Raw genomic sequence first — 19,747 nt, 5'->3', positions numbered from 1 at the left:
TTCTTTCTTTCTTTTTTTAAATCCGCACTCAAGGATATTTTCCCACTGATTTTTAGAGAGAGTGGAAGCGAGAAAGAAAGTCAAAGAGAAATATCAATGTGAGAGAAACGTATCGATTGGTTGCCTCCTGCACGTGCCCTGACCAGGGCCTGGGCTGGGGAGGAACCTGCAACAAATGTACGTGTCCTTGATTGGAATCGAACCCGGGACCCTTTGGTCTGCAGGCTGACGCTCTATCCACTGAGTCAAAAGGGCTAAGGCTGGGCCATTTTTCTTTTTCTTTTTGGAGGAACATTTTTCATTCATCCTAGTTTGTGGACCATTTTGACACATTTTAATCTCTTTATCTGTGGGATACTTTCCCTCCTCCATTTTCTCTTTTTCTTCTTTCTGGAATTTCTACTAGTGGGCTACTGAAGTTCATGGGCTAATTCTCAATGCTGCTTATCTTTTCTCCTTCCCTTTTTTTCTGTCTTTTTGTGTAATACTGAGTTATTGATGGTGAGCGAATAAAACTGTACTACTAAAAAACAAGTAGATGGCTAGGCTATGGAATGGTTAACCCTCAAAGATTTGATGGCTATGGTGAAAGACTTAGATTTGCTCTCTACTATGGGCCAACAGGTCAAATTACAACCAATACACAGAGTGCAAAATTCAGCTCAAAAAAAAGAAAACTTAAACAATTTTTCATGGTCAAAGATGAAACTGTACTTCCCACCCTCACACCAAATAAATTTTCTCTACTGTTTGTAGGGCTAGGATAAAACTAGCTGAAATGCTGGTCCTAAAGGGCTTGAGCTAAGTCAGTATCTTAAGCAGCTGGTCTGGGTTTTATGGGTTTTCATCTGGAATGGCCAGAAGGAAATGTATTCAAAGAGAGACTGTAAGTTATTATTGAAAAAGAAAGCGGGAGATCAGAGAAGAGTATCAAAGATGAGTGTGAGCAACATGTATAACTGATCACAGGATAAAGAACACAGGTGATTAGGAATAGATTATGATATGGGATGCAAACTACAGTTTAAAATCTAGGCAATATATAAAGGTGAGAGCTTTGATAACCTGTTATTGGACTGTACAGATTCCAACCATATGGGTATTTCTTAGTTATCACTAATATTGGTTTCTACTCTATTGCATTGTAGACAGAGGACATACTCTGATTTCATTCTTATGAAATCTGCTAAAACCTGCTTGTCAACTAAATGTAACTTTTTTTTTGTAAAGCTAATTTTTAGAATGTTTTCTGTGTGTTTGAAAGACTGTTCATTTGTGTTATTAGGTGTTGTGTTCTATATATGTTTACAGGTAAAAATTTATAATTACAATGTTCAAAATCTTCTGTATCTCTTGATTTTTTTGTCTGCTTGTAGTATCAAGTACTAAGAGATGTGTGTTAAAATATCTCAAATATGATAGAAAATTGTCAATTTCTCTTGTAATTCTATTTTATATATATATACATACACACACACATTTTTTACTTTTAGTAATATTATTTGTCTAAATGTTTAATATCTCTGTTATTAGTATAGCTAAACAAGCTTTGTTTAGGTTATTATTGACCTAGTATACTTTTGCTATACTTGTATTTTATTTTCATCCTCACCCTGAAGCTGTATTCCTATGTATTAGATGTGCTTTCTGCAAATAACATATAATTGGGATTTTAAAAAGTCCAGAAAGATTGGTTCTCGGGAGAAACCAAGATGGCGGCATAGGTTAACGTGGGAGTTTGCTGCCTCGAACAACCACTTCAAAAATACAACTAAAAGACGGAACGGACATCATCCAGAACCACAGGAAGGCTGGCTGAATGGAAGTTCTACAACTAGGAGGAACCGAGAATCAGAGGAGGCGCAGTGCTGAAGTAAAATACTAAGGTGCGGAGTACGCGCAGCGCGGGCTGGTGGCTGAGGGCGTGGTTGTCTGTTTCAATCCGGAGGGAGCCTCAGACTCAGAGTTCCAGATCCGGGCGAGTCTCTAGGGACCCAGACTCAAACGGGAGAAGCAGGACTGTCTGGCTATGGTCCCTCCGAGGTTTGCAGCTGTTGCTGGGACAGAGAGGCAGAGCCCCTGGGGACAGACTGAGAGCAGCCATAACTGCTCCCTCCTCCGCCCTGTTGATCCCGAGGGACCCACCCCGCCCAAGGCCTGCACAGAGCCATTTGCCGGATAGCCTCAGGCAAAGGCTAGATTAGCACAGCCAGTCGGCCTGGAAGTCAAATCCCTCTAGTATTAACTATAACAATCAAGGCTTAACTACAACAAGACTGTGCACAAAGACCACTAGGGGGTGTACCAAGAAAGCATAAAAAATGCGGAGACAAAGAAACAGGACAAAACTATCAAGGGAGGATATTGAGTTCAGAACCACACTTTTGAGGTCTCTCAAGAGGCTTCTAGAGTCTGTCGATAAACTTGATGAGTTGTACAGGAAATCTAATGAGACCCTCGATGGTGTGATAAAGGACCATCTAGAAAGTAAGCATACACTGACTGAAATAAAGAATATTATACAGACTCCCAACAGGAAACCAGAGGAGCGCAAGAATCAAGTCAAAGATTTGAAATACGAAGAACCAAAAAACACCCAACCAGAAAAGCAAAATGAAAAAAGAACCCAAAAATACGAAGATAATGTAAGGAGCCTCTGGGACAGCTTCAAACATCAGAATTATAGGGGTACCAGAAGATGAGAGACAGCAAGATATTGAAAACCTATTTGAAGAAATAATGACAGAAAACTTCCCCCACCTGGTGAAAGAAATAGACTTCCAAGTCCAGGAAGCGCAGAGAACCCCAAACAAAAGGAATCCAAAGAGGACCACACCAAGACACATCATAATTAAAATGCCAAGAGCAAAAGACAAAGAGAGAATCTTAAAAGCAGCAAGAGAAAGAAACTCAGTTACCTACAAGGGAATACCCATACGACTGTCAGCTGATTTCTCAACAGAAACTTTGCAGGCCAGAAGGGAGTGGCAAGAAATATTCAAAGTGATGAATGCCAAGAACCTACAACCAAGATTACTTTATCCAGCAAAGCTATCATTCAGAATTGAAGGTCAGATAAAGAGCTTCACAGATAAGGAAAAGCTAAAGGAGTTCATCACCACCAAACCAGTATTATATGAAATGCTGAAAGGTATCCTTTAAGAAGAGGAAGAAGAAGAAAAAGGTAAAGATACAAATTATGAACAACAAATATGCATCTATCAACAAATGAATCTAAGAATCAAGTGAATAAATAACCTGATGTACAGAATGAACTGGTGATTATAATAGAATCAGGGTCATAGAAAGGGAATGGACTGACTATTCTTAGGGGGAAAAGGGGTGTGGGAGATGCGGGAAGAGACTGGACAAAAATCGTGCACCTATGGATGAACACAGTGGGTGGGGAGTGAGGGCGGAGGGTGGGGTGGGAGCTGGAAGGAGGGGAGTTATGGGGGGAAAAAAGAGGAACAAATGTAATAATCTGAACAATAAAGATTTAATTTAAAAAAAAATAAAAAATAAAAAAGTCCAGTATGACAATCTTTTAATTGGAACATTTAGCCCATTTACATTTAATATAATTGTTTTAAATTCTGACTATTTTGTGCTTCCTCTGTGTCCCATATGTTCACTTTATTAATCCATTTATATTGATTAATTTGTTTCACTCTATTTTTCCTCTTTATTATGACATCGTCCCTTGTTTCTATTCTTTTAGTGGTTATCTTAAAAATCACAAAAATCGTATTTGCCCTAAAGTTTCAAAATAATCATTACATTTACCCTAATAAATATTAAAAACTTTATATTTTATTGCAAATAACCTTATTTCTTAAGGCTTAAATGATATTATTATGATTTTTAGTTCTATATATTTTTAAATACTTTAAGACATTTACTATTGTTTTGTATATTTACTGCTCATAGACTAATCTACATATTTACCATTTTCTTTTCTCCATTCTTTTCTTAAATTCAAACTTCCATCTAAGGTAATTTTTTTTTCCTGTATGAAGTACATCTTTTAAGAATTTCTTTTAGGTCTGGCCAGTGTGGCTCAGTGGTTGAGAATTGACCCATGAACCAGAAGGTCACAATTTAATTCCCAGGCTGTGGGCTTGACTCCCAGTAGAGGGCATACAGGAAGTGGCTGATGGATGATTCTCTCCCATCATTCATGTTTCTATATCTCTCTCCCTCTTCCCCTCCTCTCTCTGAAATTAATAAAAACATATTAAAAAAAAGAATTTTAGTATGAGTGTGCTGATGGCAAATTCAGTTTGTAATTTTTCTGAAAATACCTCATTTTATGTTTCCTCTTGAAAGATATCTTTTCAGGGTCAATTATTTTAGGTTGGCATTCCTTTTTCCATTTAGGCTGGCTTTTAAATATCATTCCAGTATCTTCTGGCTTTCATTGTTACTCCCAAGAAATCAACTGTCATACTATAGCTGTTTGAAGGTAATTTTTCTTTTTTGTTCTGATTACTTTCAAGATTTCTCTTTGTCTTCATTTTTTTACAGTTTTATCAACAAGAGTAGAGGAGTGGATTTTATTTTAAATATCTTCCTTGGGAATCACAAGACTTCTTGAATATGCAAATTGGTTTCTTTATTCAATTTATAAAGATTCTCAGCCATTATTGCTTCAAATATTACCTGTACCTCATTGTTTCTTTCATTCACTTCTGGAACTCCATTTAAGTTGATTTTATTTTTCAACACTCATAAAGCACTTTACAAAGCTAAAATATCTTATCCTTATAAAAGACACATAAGATATGTTCTATAATTAATCCCATGTTATAAATGAGAAAGGAATAGTTTAATCAATCTGTCCAAGATCACACAGATAGTAATAGCTGGGTGTAAATGCAATCCTGTCTCTCACATTTCTCACTCTATTCTCTGCCTTTTATGCTCTGTGCCACCTATCTATCTATCTATCTATCTATCTATCCATCTATCATCAATATCCCTGTTTATCTGTGATACTTAATTCTCTCTTCAGGCATGTTAAAGTCATCCACTAAATTGTTAATTTTGGTAATTGCATTGCTCAGTTTTAGAGGTTCTACTAAAAAAACAATCAGACATGAACTTTTTATAGTTTCCTGTTCCATGCAATTGTTTTCAAGCTTGTCTTTTACTTCTTTAAACATTATAAGCATAGTTGTTTCATAGTCTGTATCAATAATTCTAATATATGGAGTATTTGTGTATCTGTTTTCTGTTGTTGCTTCTGCTGGTTTTCCTTGTGTATTTGGATATAGTAATCTTATTCCAGAGATATGTAGATGTTTCTGCTAGATATCTGTAGGGCCTTATCAATCAATGTTGACCTATTACAGTGCAAATTCAAGGCTCAGAGTTCCCTGGACTATTAGATGATATGAATTTGGGCTAAAAGACTGTGTGGAATAATCTACTATGGTTAATACTTACCTGAAGCTATAGCCAACTTATTGTAAAGAGCGTCTTCTAATAGATTACCCAATTTATGTGGGTCCAGAATTTTAATTTCTGTTCCCATCACCCTCAAAACAAAATGATAGTTCAAGTGTACCAGGATGGACGAATATTCTCAGGGTAATAGCTTTCTCAGGACAAGAGAAGTTTCTATGCTTACTTACTTCATTAAGGCTCTTATTTTCCCTTTAACTTTGTATTTCCTTATTATTCCATTATTGTCAGTTCCTCATTGCTTTTAGGATGGAAAAAAAATAGTTACCCAATATTTTTACTAGTTATAAGTAGGTGGGATGGTCTAAAAAACCCAAACCTGCCATCACTAAAAACTCATTCTCTCTCTTTGAAAGAAATGTTTTTTTGTGTGTTTTTTTTCAGGGCTAATTTTTTGACCTGTGTTTCTGATATCATCTCTAGGGCCTAATTTGTAACATTATCTGGCTACAGATACAGTAGACATAGTAGACACATCATAACTTAAAAAAAAAATCATTCCTTTTTTTCTTCAAGCTCTCTGCTTTCCTTTATGAATTTAATCCTTTTCTTCCTTTCATTACCATAATTCCAATATGACACTTTAGGCAGTAAAATTATAAAAATCAGTTGTAAAATAAAAATTAATCAATTAATTAAAAACAAGAGATAAAACTTAATATTAAGAACAAAGCCTATAAGTAGCTTCTGCCTCACATACTTGTATTTCCAGTATTTTGCTTTTGAAGCTGTTTAATACAACAATGACATCTCCTAGGTCTGATTGAGAGTCAGTTCCTTCATGCCTAAAAGTAGAAAACATGTAAATATCTATCATCAGTTCATGAAAAGACATACAACATGAAATAAATGCATTTTGCAATAATACAAGTTTAATACCACTTATGTACATATATTTTATATTTTTATAGTCAATTAAGATGTGCTATAATACATTACAATTTCCAAAACTGTCCAATCAATTAACTTAAGTACAAATTAACACAATATAAAAGTAACTCTCTAAATTTAATATTGCCTAATCACTAGAAAGCTCAAATTATTGTTCATTTTTTCTGTTGTATACCAAGATTATCACAAAAATCAAATCTTTCATATCTCTGTGATATTTTCAACAATAATTAAAATATAAAACATTTCTTAGACTTTACATTATTTAAAAATCATAATCAAAGGAATCCCATACTAATAACTTTTCAGTATCTATCAGCCATTTTCAAATACTAAAATTTGAAGTGTATTGTTAAACTCATAAGACTGAAAATGCCTATGATGTCCATCTATATCACTTGAATGTTTCTATTTTATATTATACTAGATGTTTCTATTTTATATTATACTAGAGGCTGGGGGCGGGGGGTCCCTCAGCCCAGCCTGCGTCCTCTCCCAGTCCGGGAGTCCTCAGGGGATGTCCGACCGACAGCTTAGGCCCGTTTCCGGTGAGCCCAGCTTCTGGCTGAGCAGCACGCCCCCTGTGGGAGTGCACTGACCACCAGGGGGCAGCTCCTGCATTGAGCGTCTGCCCCCTGGTGGTCAGTGCATGTGATAGCGACCGGTTATTCCACTGTTCGGCCTATTTGCATATTAGCCTTTTATTATATGAGATTCATTGTCTAAATTTCAAAACTGAGGAAATCAACAGCTTCACTCAATAATTATGCTTTGAAAACTATACTCACTATGTACTGAAAAATGCTACTGTAAGAACATTTATAATAAAATTAAATTTTGTCAGAGGGAAAGCAATCAGATGTCAAATTAGTAGATACTTTATTTTATTATTATTTAGTAGATACTTTAAGTTCAGTCAGATTTATACACTTGAACATTTTTTTCTAAAATAAAAACCTGGGGGGGGGAGGTTCCTAGCACTACTAGTATGTTGACTAAGACATGCCTTTGACTCCCACATATTCCCAATTCACTAGCTAAGGTGGTTAAACCAATGTACAAGGCACAGCCCTGCCCAGCAATTACGACTAGAAAATAGAAAGTATCTCAATTTATGTAGTAGAAGTGCCAAATTTTATAAAAACTTTTAAGAGCTTCCAGTCCCAAACAGTACTCAAGGGCATCAGCAACTTCAGCCATTGAGTCCGCCATCCCCTGAGACCAGAGTAGAGCCAGGAAGCACAACACTGCAGCTAAACTCAAACAACAACTAAAGCAATTACCTCCTTGCCACAAAGTGGCAGCAGTAGTAGTGATGAAGACTTACTCCGTTCAGGCACTATTTCAAGCACTCTATAGTTACAATCATCATTTAAGGAAGGTACAATTATCATAGATCCAAACAGCCCAGGCATTTCGGCTCTGCACTGCTGCACTATTAGATCTCTGTAGTAAATCTAGGCAACTAAACTTCACTGGATACGTGAGGACAGTAAGTAGCTTAAGCAAAAGGAACAAGCTAAGCATTCAGAGAAAATGGACTTTATTGATAAAGAAATTAAAGCAGGAAAAGAGGGAGCATTCAAATACTTTATATTCTCAATGAGACTTGAGAATATTGTATCTCAGTAAAAGCCATTTAGTTAAAAATGAAAGGATATATGACATGTCAGTAAGCAATATTCATATTTTTCCTAGAATTCTACATATAAACATCATTCAAATTTTGCCTCTCATTTCTTATTCAAAACACTAAATAGTAAAAGATAATGATGAAGGCTTGTTTCAAATATTCTAAGGAAAATTAAAATGCTATTATCAATATTTATGAAAAGCAAAAGAAGTTTTAAGCTGTTAGGATCTGAAAAAAGGATTTGTAGAAATATAGTGCATATTATGACATGGTTGGCAACACCAATTCCACCTTTTTGCACACACTGTAGAAGCTAGAAAACTTAAAACTCTTTTTGTTGTTCTTGTTCCTAGATTTTTTTATGGTTCTGGTTTAGATTCTGCTAAACAGAGAGACACATTTGCCTGTGATTTGGAATTTAGAAGTGAGGTAGGGGAAGTGCTTGGCTAGGTTTCTTCGAGCAAGCAAAGTCATGAAGACAGAAGTTTTCTACATTAATGTTTAAGTGTGCAATCTCTTAGCTTTCTGGGTATGAAGAACCAGTTGACATCCTGTAAGTAGCAGCTTGGTGCTTCCTCACTTTCCTAATCCTGGGAGAGGTAGCAGCTCTTTCTGGTTGGTCAGTTCCTCAGTTCCTTGGCTTTGTTCTGTTATCCATTCCTGGAAGCTAGCTCTCCTGGAGGGCTTGCTCCTCCACTCCTTCTTATTACAGTCAACAATCCATTTCCCTGTGTTTAATCCTTCCCTGGGAGCTGTTGGCAGACTACACCTCATGGGGGAATATTGCCTTCTAATATTAAACTTAGTCAGATAGATGCTTTAAAATGAAAGCACTTTGCAATGAATTTTTTTGAAGTTGGGAGACACAGAAGTCTGGCTCCTATCTGGAAAAATTAAAATGGACCATGGGCTAGAATCTGGGGTTTGAGAACTTACTTATTGCTTTAACCAGTAGAATGCTGCCGCCTTTGAGACTGGCCTGAACTCCTGGGCAAGTGATGTGTAAGTAATTCCCATGTTTCAGACATGGCCAAGCAGGGCAGAGATTTTTTTGTTATTTATTACTGTGGTGTAGTCTTGCATCCTGCCAATATAGCAACCTGGAGATATGAAGAGACTTCAACAAAAATAGGCTGTGGGTATACATAGGATGACTGAGGTAGGAAGTTGTTAGAGAAGCCGCTAGAACAGATGTGCCAACAGAGATCAAGGAATCAAAGGAAAGTGAAGTACAGCAACAGAGACCTTCTCAGAGCCCACAAAAGTACTCCACAAACTGAGCTATAACCACTGCCAGGTCAGAGAGTGTAAACTAGCTTACAAAGGAACCAGCTCAAGGAACTGTAAAGAAAGTAAAGTGTTTGAAATCTCTTCTGTATCCTATAGTAAGCATAAGAGAAGGAATTCACTCCCACAGGTTATCAAACTAAAATTATGTACAAACAGTAACTTGGCAATAGGTATTACTGAAGATTTCAAGTGAAAAGTCTACCCTAATAATTTTGCACATTGAAAGCCACAGATATGTGTACAGTATATGATATTTTCTATAATTTAATTAGGGAAATCTAAGAAGCATTTATCTCATTTTAATAGAATTTTGAAGATTTTACTTTCTAGGAGAGAATAATTTTGAGTATTTTTGTATTCAAGGTAAATGACAATCAACACTGAGTCAGGGTAGGTAGCCTGCAGTTAAAGATTACAATAAGATGGACAGAAATAAAGAGTACACATGTGAGGATTATGCCTAACAAACAGAAAGTCAAATTTTCAATTATCAAATTAATTAGCCATTGTTTTAAAATCTGGACTTAGAAACTCATACCAATATTATTTTAGCTAGCTTTTGGGCATATTTCAAGAACATTTTTCCTAAATGTAATACCAATTAGAATGACATCATAAACTGGGATAAACAGATTTTCCATTTTTGTCATATTTTATATTGACCTATTTTTCATTATTGATATTTTAATTTCAAATAAATTTTATTACAGAGTAGCATTATTTATGTTTTTTTCATTCTGGATATTTAGTGACATTAATCACATTTAAAATTAAGTAAATTATGACTAAGAAAAGTTAATGGCTTTATTGCTTATAAGTAATACAAACTTGAAATTATTTCTATCCCCAAAAGCTGTCTGTGAAGGAGAAAAAGTAGTTTATCACTAATATATTAGTGGTACTTAATGACACCAGGGGCGATTTTCTCCCTAAATGATCCATTTATAGGTTATGTATGATCCTATATAATAAAAGGCTAATATGCAAATCGGCCAAACAGTGGGATGACCCATTGCTATGACACGCACTGACCACCAGGGGGCAAACACTCAGTGCAGGAGCTGCCCCCTGGTGGTCAGTGCAGGCGGTGGTGGGAGCCTCTCCTGCCTCCACAGCAGTGTTAAGGATGTCTAACTGCTGGCTTAGTCCCGCTCCTGCCTAAGCCATCAGTTAGACATCCCCTGAGGGCTCCTGGACAGTGAGAGGGCACAGGCTGGGCTGAGGGACCCCCCCCCTGAGTGCACAAATTTTGTGCACTGGCCTCTAGTAGCAAATAATGGTAAAGAAGATAAAATAGAACCCAAAATAATGTCTAGTTTTGCATAATATATATTATACACATTATGTAAGATAGGTATAGTATATATATTACACAACATACATATACATAATATACAATAATATATGTAATTTCAATTTGTGAAATAATAAGGAATGAGTGGGGGAGAAAATGGACATTCACTCATGTGAGCCACTGCATTCTATGATGATGATCTCATTTAGTCCTTACCAAGACTCCACAAAGTAGGTAGGATTATTCCCTCTTGTAATGAGGAAAGAAAGACTCCAGGTGGTAAAGAAACTCAGACACGGTTGTACAGATAGCTGGGGTAGAAAAGGGGTTTGAATCACAGTTTATTCAATTCCAAAGGGCTTTCCCTTTGCAAAAAGCAATGGTGAAACAGTAGTGACAGATTTAGAAACACTGAGTTTCTGGCAGTACAAGATCAATGAAGTTGGAGCAAAGCACAGAATAGTTCTTGAAATTATATCTTGAAACTATGGTTTTTACAAGGATCAGTATAAATGTTAGAGTGTATTTTGCTTTATTTTCTGTACCACCATAGCACTCTTTTACAGTACTTATAATGTATTAACTGTCACTCTGGGAAATGTTGTGGAAGGCTAGGATCTGTGTTTTCTTCTATTTATCTCCAATATGCCCCCCTGCTTTTACCGGTCTTCCCCATTCCCTCCAAGCAATCAGTGATCTGATTTCTGTTTCTACAGTTTGTATTACCTAATGGTTTATAATACATAAAAGAAATCATACAGCATGTGCTTTTTTTGCCACACTTCTTTAACTCAGTGTAATTATTTTGAGATTCATCTATGTCACTGTATTACCAATAGTTCATCCTTTATACTACTGGGTAGTATTCCATTGTATGGATGTACCACATTTTGATTATTCCTTCATTTGTTAACCTTTGAGTTGTTTTCAGTGTCTGGCAATTAAAAATAAAGCTGCTATGAACATTATTGTATGTCTTTGTATAGACATATATTTCCTTTTGTTTTAGGTAAATATCTATGAGTGCAATGCCTAGATCAGTGATGGTGAACCTTTTGAGCTCGGCATGTCAGCATTTTGAAAAACCCTAACTTAACTCTGGTGTCGTGTTACATATAGAAATTTTTTGATATTTGCAACCATAGTAAAACAAAGATTTATATTTTTGATATTTATTTTATATATTTAAATGCCATTTAACAAAGAAAAATCAACCAAAAAAATGAGTTCGCGTGTCACCTCTGACACGCGTGTCATAGGTTCGCCATCGCTGGCCTAGATCATATGGGCTAAGTGTGTATTTAAATTTTTAAGGTCCTGCCAAACTGTTCTAAAGTGGTTGTACTATTCTACATTCCCAGTAATAGTGTATGACAGTTCCTGTTGCTTCATATCCTCACCAGCACTTGGTAGTGTCAGTCTTTTTAAAGTTAGCCATTCTAATAGATGAGTGGCAGTATCTCATTGTGAATTTAATGTGCATTTTCCTAATAACTAATGATGTTGAGCACCTTTTTCATGTGCTTATTTGCTATCCGTGCCTCCTTTGGCGAAGTGTCTATTCAAGTCTTCTGCATATTTTTCAGGTTGTTTTCTTACTGTTGATAGTTCTCTATATATTCTATATATAAATTGTCGGATGTATGCTTTGCAGAGATTTTTCTCTCAGTCTGTGGCTTGTTTTTATTTTTTTCTTATAGTCATTATATATCCTTTTAATATAAATATTCATACATTTTGCAACATAAATGTTTGTTTAATGAAGTGCTCTCTTAGATACTGCCAGATGTTGCATAATATATGATGTGTACTGTATTAATTTTCTAAAATCTGAAAAATTCTGATTCTAAAACACATATAGCCCTAAGAGTTTTAGATGAGAGATATGTACCCCCTTCCTGTTCCTGGAATGCTTTGTCTGTAGTATGACTAGCAGTAAGTTACTATAATTCTTCAAAAGTATTTTGAGGTACTATCTCATTCCTAATGTCAAACAAACTTATCCCAACTGTCCTCCCTATTCATAAATTATTAAGCATATTTGTTGAATGATATATGTGCTAGGCACAGTATAAGGAAAGGGGGAAAAGCAGTGAAAAAAAGTATAATAAACTTAACTCCCATATTATCTTTGTTGAGCACAGTTCTTGGTATAATAATAGTGCTCAATAAATACAGGGTTGGGCAAAAGTATGTTTACAGTTGCTCGTATGGAAAAAGACATGCAGGTTATAATTTTTATAACAGCTTTATTAACTCCGTGTTTTGTGTATTCACAACTGTATATCTTCTCTAAATATTTTCTGTTGGCTCCTACAGAGGAAGTTTGATAATTCCTGCTTTATATACTATGCTTACTGATAAGCAGGTAAGTTACTATGAAAGTAACCAATTATTTATTAAAATGAAAAATTGAACATAATCCATGGATAATGGCTAAGTTATAACACACATTATGTTGTCATGATAAATATATTAATTATGCTAACACACAAAAAAGTGTATATAAAACAGTTAAGTAAAGGAGATAGAATAAAGAACAAGATATACACATTAGGCCTACCTTTTATATTTTTTGAAATAAAACAAACAAAAATTTGGGAACAAATGCAAGGTTTTTGTTGTTGTTGTTTTATAGTGATGGTACTTGTGAACATTTTAGTTGTTTTGATGATCTTGGTTATATCACACTAAAAACTTATTTACACATAAAAATGTAAAAGTGGTTTATATAACTCACCCAACTATTAGATAGATATCTTCAGATTTTCCTTGGCGTAATTTCAGTATCCAAGCACCTGGGTTTGCTTTTAATTGAAAATATCCCTTTTAAGCAAGAAAAATATGATCATAGTTATATGACTAAACACACATACAATTGTTTAAGAAAGTTTATACATGAATCATCCAAGAAAGTGTTTATTAACTGTGGGGTGAATGAATTCTACAAATGAATTCTAAGGAAGGAGATTTTGGAATAACCTGTAAATGCACATTCTGAAAATATGATTCTCTTCATTTTTGTTTTATTTAATTACCTTATTCAATGTTTCAATTTTATTTTTTTGGAAGCTGTTCAGCAACAGCAGGATAAAAATTATTTTATCTTATTAGAAAAACAGAGGATTTTACCAAAACATCTAATTTTAATGATTTTACCAAAGCACCTAATTATAATAGCATCAATTAAGTCTTTATAAAACTTACAAGATTGGCCATCACTATTGTATCAACTGCAACAGGTTGACTTTTTGTGCCGAGTGTAAACTGCAGACCTCGAGGAGGCTGTTCGGTTGTTCTATCAAAGCAATGTCCTTCAAGTAGTAGGTACTCTAGTTCATATTCTGCTATAACAGTTCTCTCAATCTGTGGAGGAAACATGCCAAAAATATGTAATGCCCCTAATATAAATATTGTAATAATTAAATGAGATTGTTGTAATATTAGCCAATGAATTTTGGGTGGACAACTTCAAGTCTTTCTTTTACATGGGTGAACTTAACAGTTGAACTAATTTCTTGAAAACCAAAGCTCGTGATAAATTTTCTTCCTTTCCCATGGTATCAGCTCTACTCCAGCCTCATGATATATGTGCCCATATCACAAGCAGGAGGGATGTCGCAGAGTTGTAGCATTCAAAAATCCCTTCCAGACAGATTTACATGGAAAACTCCTTAAAGGATCTGCTTTGTTGCTTGCTCTTGCCCTAGAGCTCCCTCTCGAGACCTGGCAAGAAAGCCAACTTATCACCATCTTTTGTTTTTCTTGTAACTTAAAAATATTAATGTTTAATTGTTTTGCACTAAAAATAACATATGTTCAAAAAGAAAATTTAGCAAATATAAGCAAGTGGAAAAGAGAAAAAAGTAGAAATCACGTACAGACTAAACATTAATAAACACTTCAATCATTGATTTCTATTTCTTTTTTTCATAAACTTTTCCTAAGAAAGTATAACCTGCTTGTTCATGAAATACTAGAGGCCCGATGCACGAAATTTGTGCAAAGAGCTCAGGCCCCGCTGCCACGGTGGCTGCTTTGGCCCCTGCCACCGCGGCGGCCGATGACCTCTGCCTCGGCTCCGCGGCTGTGGCTTCGTCCAGAAGGATGTCCGGTCTAATTAGCATATTATGCTTTTATTATTATAGATAGTTTTCTAGGAACATATCCCTATTTCTATAAACATCATTTAAGTGCTGGTCATTCCAATTATTCCCAGATTTTCCTCTATTGCAAATGCTACAATAAATATTGTAGGACCAAAGCTTTTTCTCTACTTCAAAGGAAGAAATATCCAAGCATGAAAATAAAATGGTAAGTGATTTTTATATAGTTTAGCAATTTTGTGGAGCAGATAAGACTCTGATGCATTTATATTTTATTTCACAATATGAATTTTTCAACACTGTGTTTAGGATACAGAGTATTTGAAAATATTCTCTATCACATTTGTTTTTCTTTGCCTGTAATTACCACAGAAAATAATTATAGTACTTGTGTACAACATTTCTTTCTTGAGTCCAGCCCTTATAATTTTATTGTTTTTAAGAACAAGAAATAAGTGACTTATTTGAAAACAGTATTTGTTTTAAAAACCTTAGTTGGGTTCTTTTAATTTTTATTATTACTATTTTTAAATTATTATTTTTTAAAGATTTTATTAATTTCAGAGAGGTAGTGAGAGGGAGAGACAGAAACATGAATGAGAGAGAATTATTGATTGGTTGCCTCCTGCACGACCCTTGCTGGGGATGAGCCCGCAACCCCAGGCATGAGCCCTGACCGGGAATCAAACTATGACTTCCTAATTCATAAGCTGCAATTCAAACCACTGAGCAACACTGGGCCAGGCTTAGTTGAGTTCTTTTTAAAAAAAATTTTTTTATTGATTTTTAGAGAGAGAGGAAGGAGAGGGATAGATAGAAACAACGAGAGAGAAACATCACTGATTGGCTGCCTCCTGTAAGCCCCCCACTGGAGATTGAGCCTTGAGTGGGAATTAAACCGTGACTTCTTGGTTCCTCGGTCGATGATGCTCAACCACTGAGCCACACTGGGTTCTGAATTAGTGGTTGACTCATTACTATTCTAAGTGATGAACTTCATATACTTTATTAACCTGTGTCCACAGCTCTTATAGCATTCATTTAGTCTGTATGGAAAGATTTTCATGGGATAGTCTCAGACTATGAGAATATTGTAGAGATCATCTAGTTCAACTCTTCATTTTACAGACAAGAAAACTGTGACCCAAAGTGATTATGAAGGAAAGCTTTTTAAAAAAATGTAAAAAATGTATTTTAATTGATTTTAGAGAGGGAGAGATAGAAACATCAATGATCAGAGAGAATCATTAATCGGCTACCTCCATTGCATGCCCCATACTGGGGATTGAGCCCGCAACCTGGGCATGTGCCCTGACCTGAAATAGAACCATTAGGTTGATGCTCAACCACTGAGCCATGCTGGCTGGGCCTTTTTTTCAGTATGAATTAAACATTAGGGCAAAGTCCAAATATATTCTATCAATCTGTGACTAATAGTATTTTCTATTTATAATATATTAGAGGCCCAGTGCATGAAATTCATGCATGGGTAGGGTCCTTAGTGGCTGCCAGCCGGGGCCTCCCTTCCCCCGGCTGCCAGCTGCCATCCGGGGCCTTCCTTCATCCCGTGCTGCTCTCTGGTGGTCAGCGCATGTCATAGTGAGTGGTCGAACTCTCGGTTGGTCGAACTCCCGAGGGGACAATTTGTATATTAGCCTTTCACTATATAGGATATTAATGTGAAAATGTCTTTTATCTCTATATATTTGTATAACAGATAACAATTCTTTTGACTTATTAAAAACCCTAACATCAAAAACAGCCAATTTGTTTTCAAAGAGGTTTCTTAGTGACTATCTTAAGTTTCCTGAAGGTGATTTAGGTTAAATTAAGTTAAATTAGTTCCTATTATCAAGAATTGAAAGCATAATAAAAGCCTTATATGAATTTTTTTTTTTTTTACTTCTTGCCAAGCTCATTTCTCAGTTTTCCCTCATGAATTTTACTACTTTCCTGTCCTTTAATTCTTTCCCTAGATTTGAAGGACTGACTTCAGATGATTGCTATGACTGAGTTCAGGTTCTTCTCTGGGCGGGTTAAGTTGGGGGTATTGGTGAATACATGTTCCAGGGAAGTAACTTAGGTTCCCACAGAATCTATTCATGAGTGGATCAGAAGAAATTTGCCTAAAGGAAAATCTTTAGGCAAAGGGCAACACACAAGAAGCATGAGCAGTAAATATGATGGACAATCATAACCAAATTATAAGAGGTTGAATGTTTATGCCTAGGTCAAGGCAATCGCTACATTCTAAGGAGCTGTTGGAAACAGGTCGGAGGTGTGCAGAACCAGGCAAGAGGATAATCAGAAAGAAGTATTTTCTCTCCAGTTTCTGGATACCTGTTCTCTATGTAAACTCCCCTGAATGTTTCTGCTCTTTTAGTGTCTGAATCCCTTTCCCATTTTGAATGGAATGTTTGAAAGACTCAGTGTTTTTTTTAAACAGTCTTCTCACTTTTTGTGTGCTCTGGGCTAAACGACAACAGGAAGGGAAAAGAAGTCTGGTCACTTACTGGACAAGGATCACACTAAAGGTGATAGGAAGCCATGTACACAGCCTGCGGTACATGAGGGACTTTCTTCCCTGCTTTTTACTCTTATCGCATTAGCACTGCCTTCTCTAGCTATGATCTGTGGGGCAAAAAGGGTTTCAGATGAAACTTCCTTTCTGAGTTAAACACAAAACCTGGCCCTGGTCAGTGTGGCTCAATTCCCAGTCAGGGCACAACCCAGGTTGTAGGTTTGATCCCCAGTAGGGGTGCATATGGAAGGCAACCTGTTAACGTTTCTCTCTCTCTTTTGTCTCTCTCTCTTTTCCCCTCTCCCCCTTCTTTTCTGAGAACATATTTTATTAAAAAAATAAAATTAAAATAAAAACAAAACCCGAAAGGCAAAATAGGGACATAGTGGTATTGTCCAACGTTGTCCTGCTTCCATCTCCGTATTTTCTACATTGCTCATCTTAGAACAGCATTTGTGTACCAGGAGTCTGAAGCAACAAACACGGTGAAAACATCTAGAGACCCAGAAAACCACAGAGGCAGAATTTGGAAGTTAGGGAAATGAAAATATCCCAGGGAAGACTAGGTCAGGACCTAGAATCATAAAAACATTTTGGTGAGCAACCAATGTATGATCACTCACTTGCTACAGTTAGTAGCTGATAAGAATTTATCTTTTTCCTCTTTCTCTATATAAGTTTACATGATAACTTACGTCCTTTAAGTGGATATTATCAAGGTCACAGTTGCTGTGTACTGTTTCAACCAGCCAGCCTTCAGGAGTAATCATGTTGAGGGTTAGAAGGGGTGATTCAGGGATATCCAAGAATTTTGCTACTGGTTCAAGAAGGTCATTAGTCACTAATGTCAGTTCTGGTTCCAGAACAAATCGGTAAAAACTGTTGATAGAACATAAAAAAATAAAACAAAGTACTTTGACCCAAATTGAGATTTCCTCTAGCTAAAATATTTTAAAACTGAAAATGGTTTAAAAATATGACAAGAAAGCCTTAAATTAAAAAGACTAAAACCACACTATATTTCAGAAGAGATAATGCTTGTAAATGGTAGATAATTATTTTATTTACACTAAAACCTTTTATAAGATTGTTTGTATGTATACACACTCACAGACACATACACACCCTTGTTAATTATTTCTTAATGAACATGGTTAAAATCCCTTTAAGATACTGACTTATGCAGGTTCTAGAAGTTAATGATCTGTATTCACTCACTGATCCTTCTTCAAATTTGACCATGGTCTATTTTTCAGTCATTATATTAGCTCTTAGTACCATTAATAATATGAAGAGCAATAACCAGAAACTAAGTAAAATTCAAGCAGAAACCCTGGTAACCAATTATAATATTTCAATTAAAAACAAACAGGATTGAGATGAAAGCAGTTGCTTATTAACAGACTTAGAGTCTTAATGTATTTTGGCCTTATCCCCCAATATCACACATAATAAAAATTAGTTATATTACTAAGAATAGTGACTTCCACTATTTTGGACTGGAGTCAAGGTGTCAGCTATGCTGTAGTTATCTCAAGGCTTGAAGGGGGAAGGATCCACCTCCAGGCTCCGGCGGTCCCTCAAAACCGCTGGAATGAGGGCTGCAGTGCCTCACTAGTGGTTGGCTGGAGACCGCCCTCAGTTCCTTCCACAAGGTCATCTCCAGCATCTTTGTCAGAGAAGCACACAAGAACAAGAAAGAATGCCAGCAGGACAAAAGTCAGTCTTGTACAACCTAATTGCAGAAGGCACATTTCATCCCTTTTGCCATATTCGGCTTATTAGAAGCGAATCATTTGGTGCGGTCCACTCTCAAGGAGAATCTACAGAGTGGGGATCCCAGGAGGTGGTGGTCCCTGGCAGCCATGTCTGAAGCTGCTTACTGCAGGAAGGCAGAGTCAGAAAAGGAGAGGGGGAGAGCAGACACGGGAGAGAACAGTCAGAAGCAGAGGGACAAAACAAGTGCTTGCTACTGTCAAATGCAGCAGAAATGTCATCAAGTAAAAAGTATCCCATGGATGATGCAAATAGCAATTTCTTTGTGATTAAATAAAAGGAAGTAAAAGCCAAACTGCAGTGGGAGGTACAGTGAATGAGAGATGAAGAGGGGGTGTAACCACTCTTCAAAGAAGCTGAGGTTGAGAAAGAGTGGAGAAGGGAGGAAAAGCCAGAACTCTAGAGAGGAAGTGAAGGGGGCAGTTTGTGTTTTTGAAACCGAGTAACTCTTTGGACTGAAAAAGGCTAGTAGAGAGGTTAAAGATACAAAACCGAGGGACTATGTGATAAAGCAAGGATCCCGAACAAATGGGAAAGCAGGGATCAAAACAGAGAGGGAGTACTTAACCAGAGGAGAGAGAGCACATTCTTCCCCCACCACACAGGAAGGCCATGGTGCAGGAGGGAACTCCTGCCCATGACTTCCATCATCTCTGAGAAGGATGAGACACTATTGACTCTAAAAGTAAAGAGCTGGGAATTTCACTACTTTTCTTGATATATGCTACTGAGTAAATAAGACTCTGTCTAACTCATAGTTGTATGAATAG

The 19,747-nt window shown here is 36.3% G+C and overlaps 1 protein-coding gene across 1 annotated transcript in view; it reads right to left on the bottom strand.

Moving 5' to 3' along the window:
• UGGT2 (UDP-glucose glycoprotein glucosyltransferase 2) overlaps window positions 1-19,747 on the bottom strand; it is a 159,217-nt gene that overhangs the window by 35,942 nt on the left and 103,528 nt on the right. The window contains exons 29-32 of the mRNA XM_023754705.1: window positions 17,897-18,080; window positions 13,782-13,940; window positions 13,315-13,400; window positions 6,167-6,251 (exon numbers count right to left, since the gene is read on the bottom strand). Coding sequence (XP_023610473.1) covers window positions 6,167-6,251; window positions 13,315-13,400; window positions 13,782-13,940; window positions 17,897-18,080 — 514 coding nt within the window. The remainder of the gene's footprint in view (window positions 1-6,166; window positions 6,252-13,314; window positions 13,401-13,781; window positions 13,941-17,896; window positions 18,081-19,747) is intronic.

This window comes from Myotis lucifugus, unplaced genomic scaffold (assembly GCF_000147115.1).
Source record: "Myotis lucifugus unplaced genomic scaffold, Myoluc2.0 scaffold_64, whole genome shotgun sequence".
NCBI lineage: Eukaryota > Metazoa > Chordata > Mammalia > Chiroptera > Vespertilionidae > Myotis > Myotis lucifugus.
This window is presented reverse-complemented; position numbering and strand designations above follow the sequence as displayed.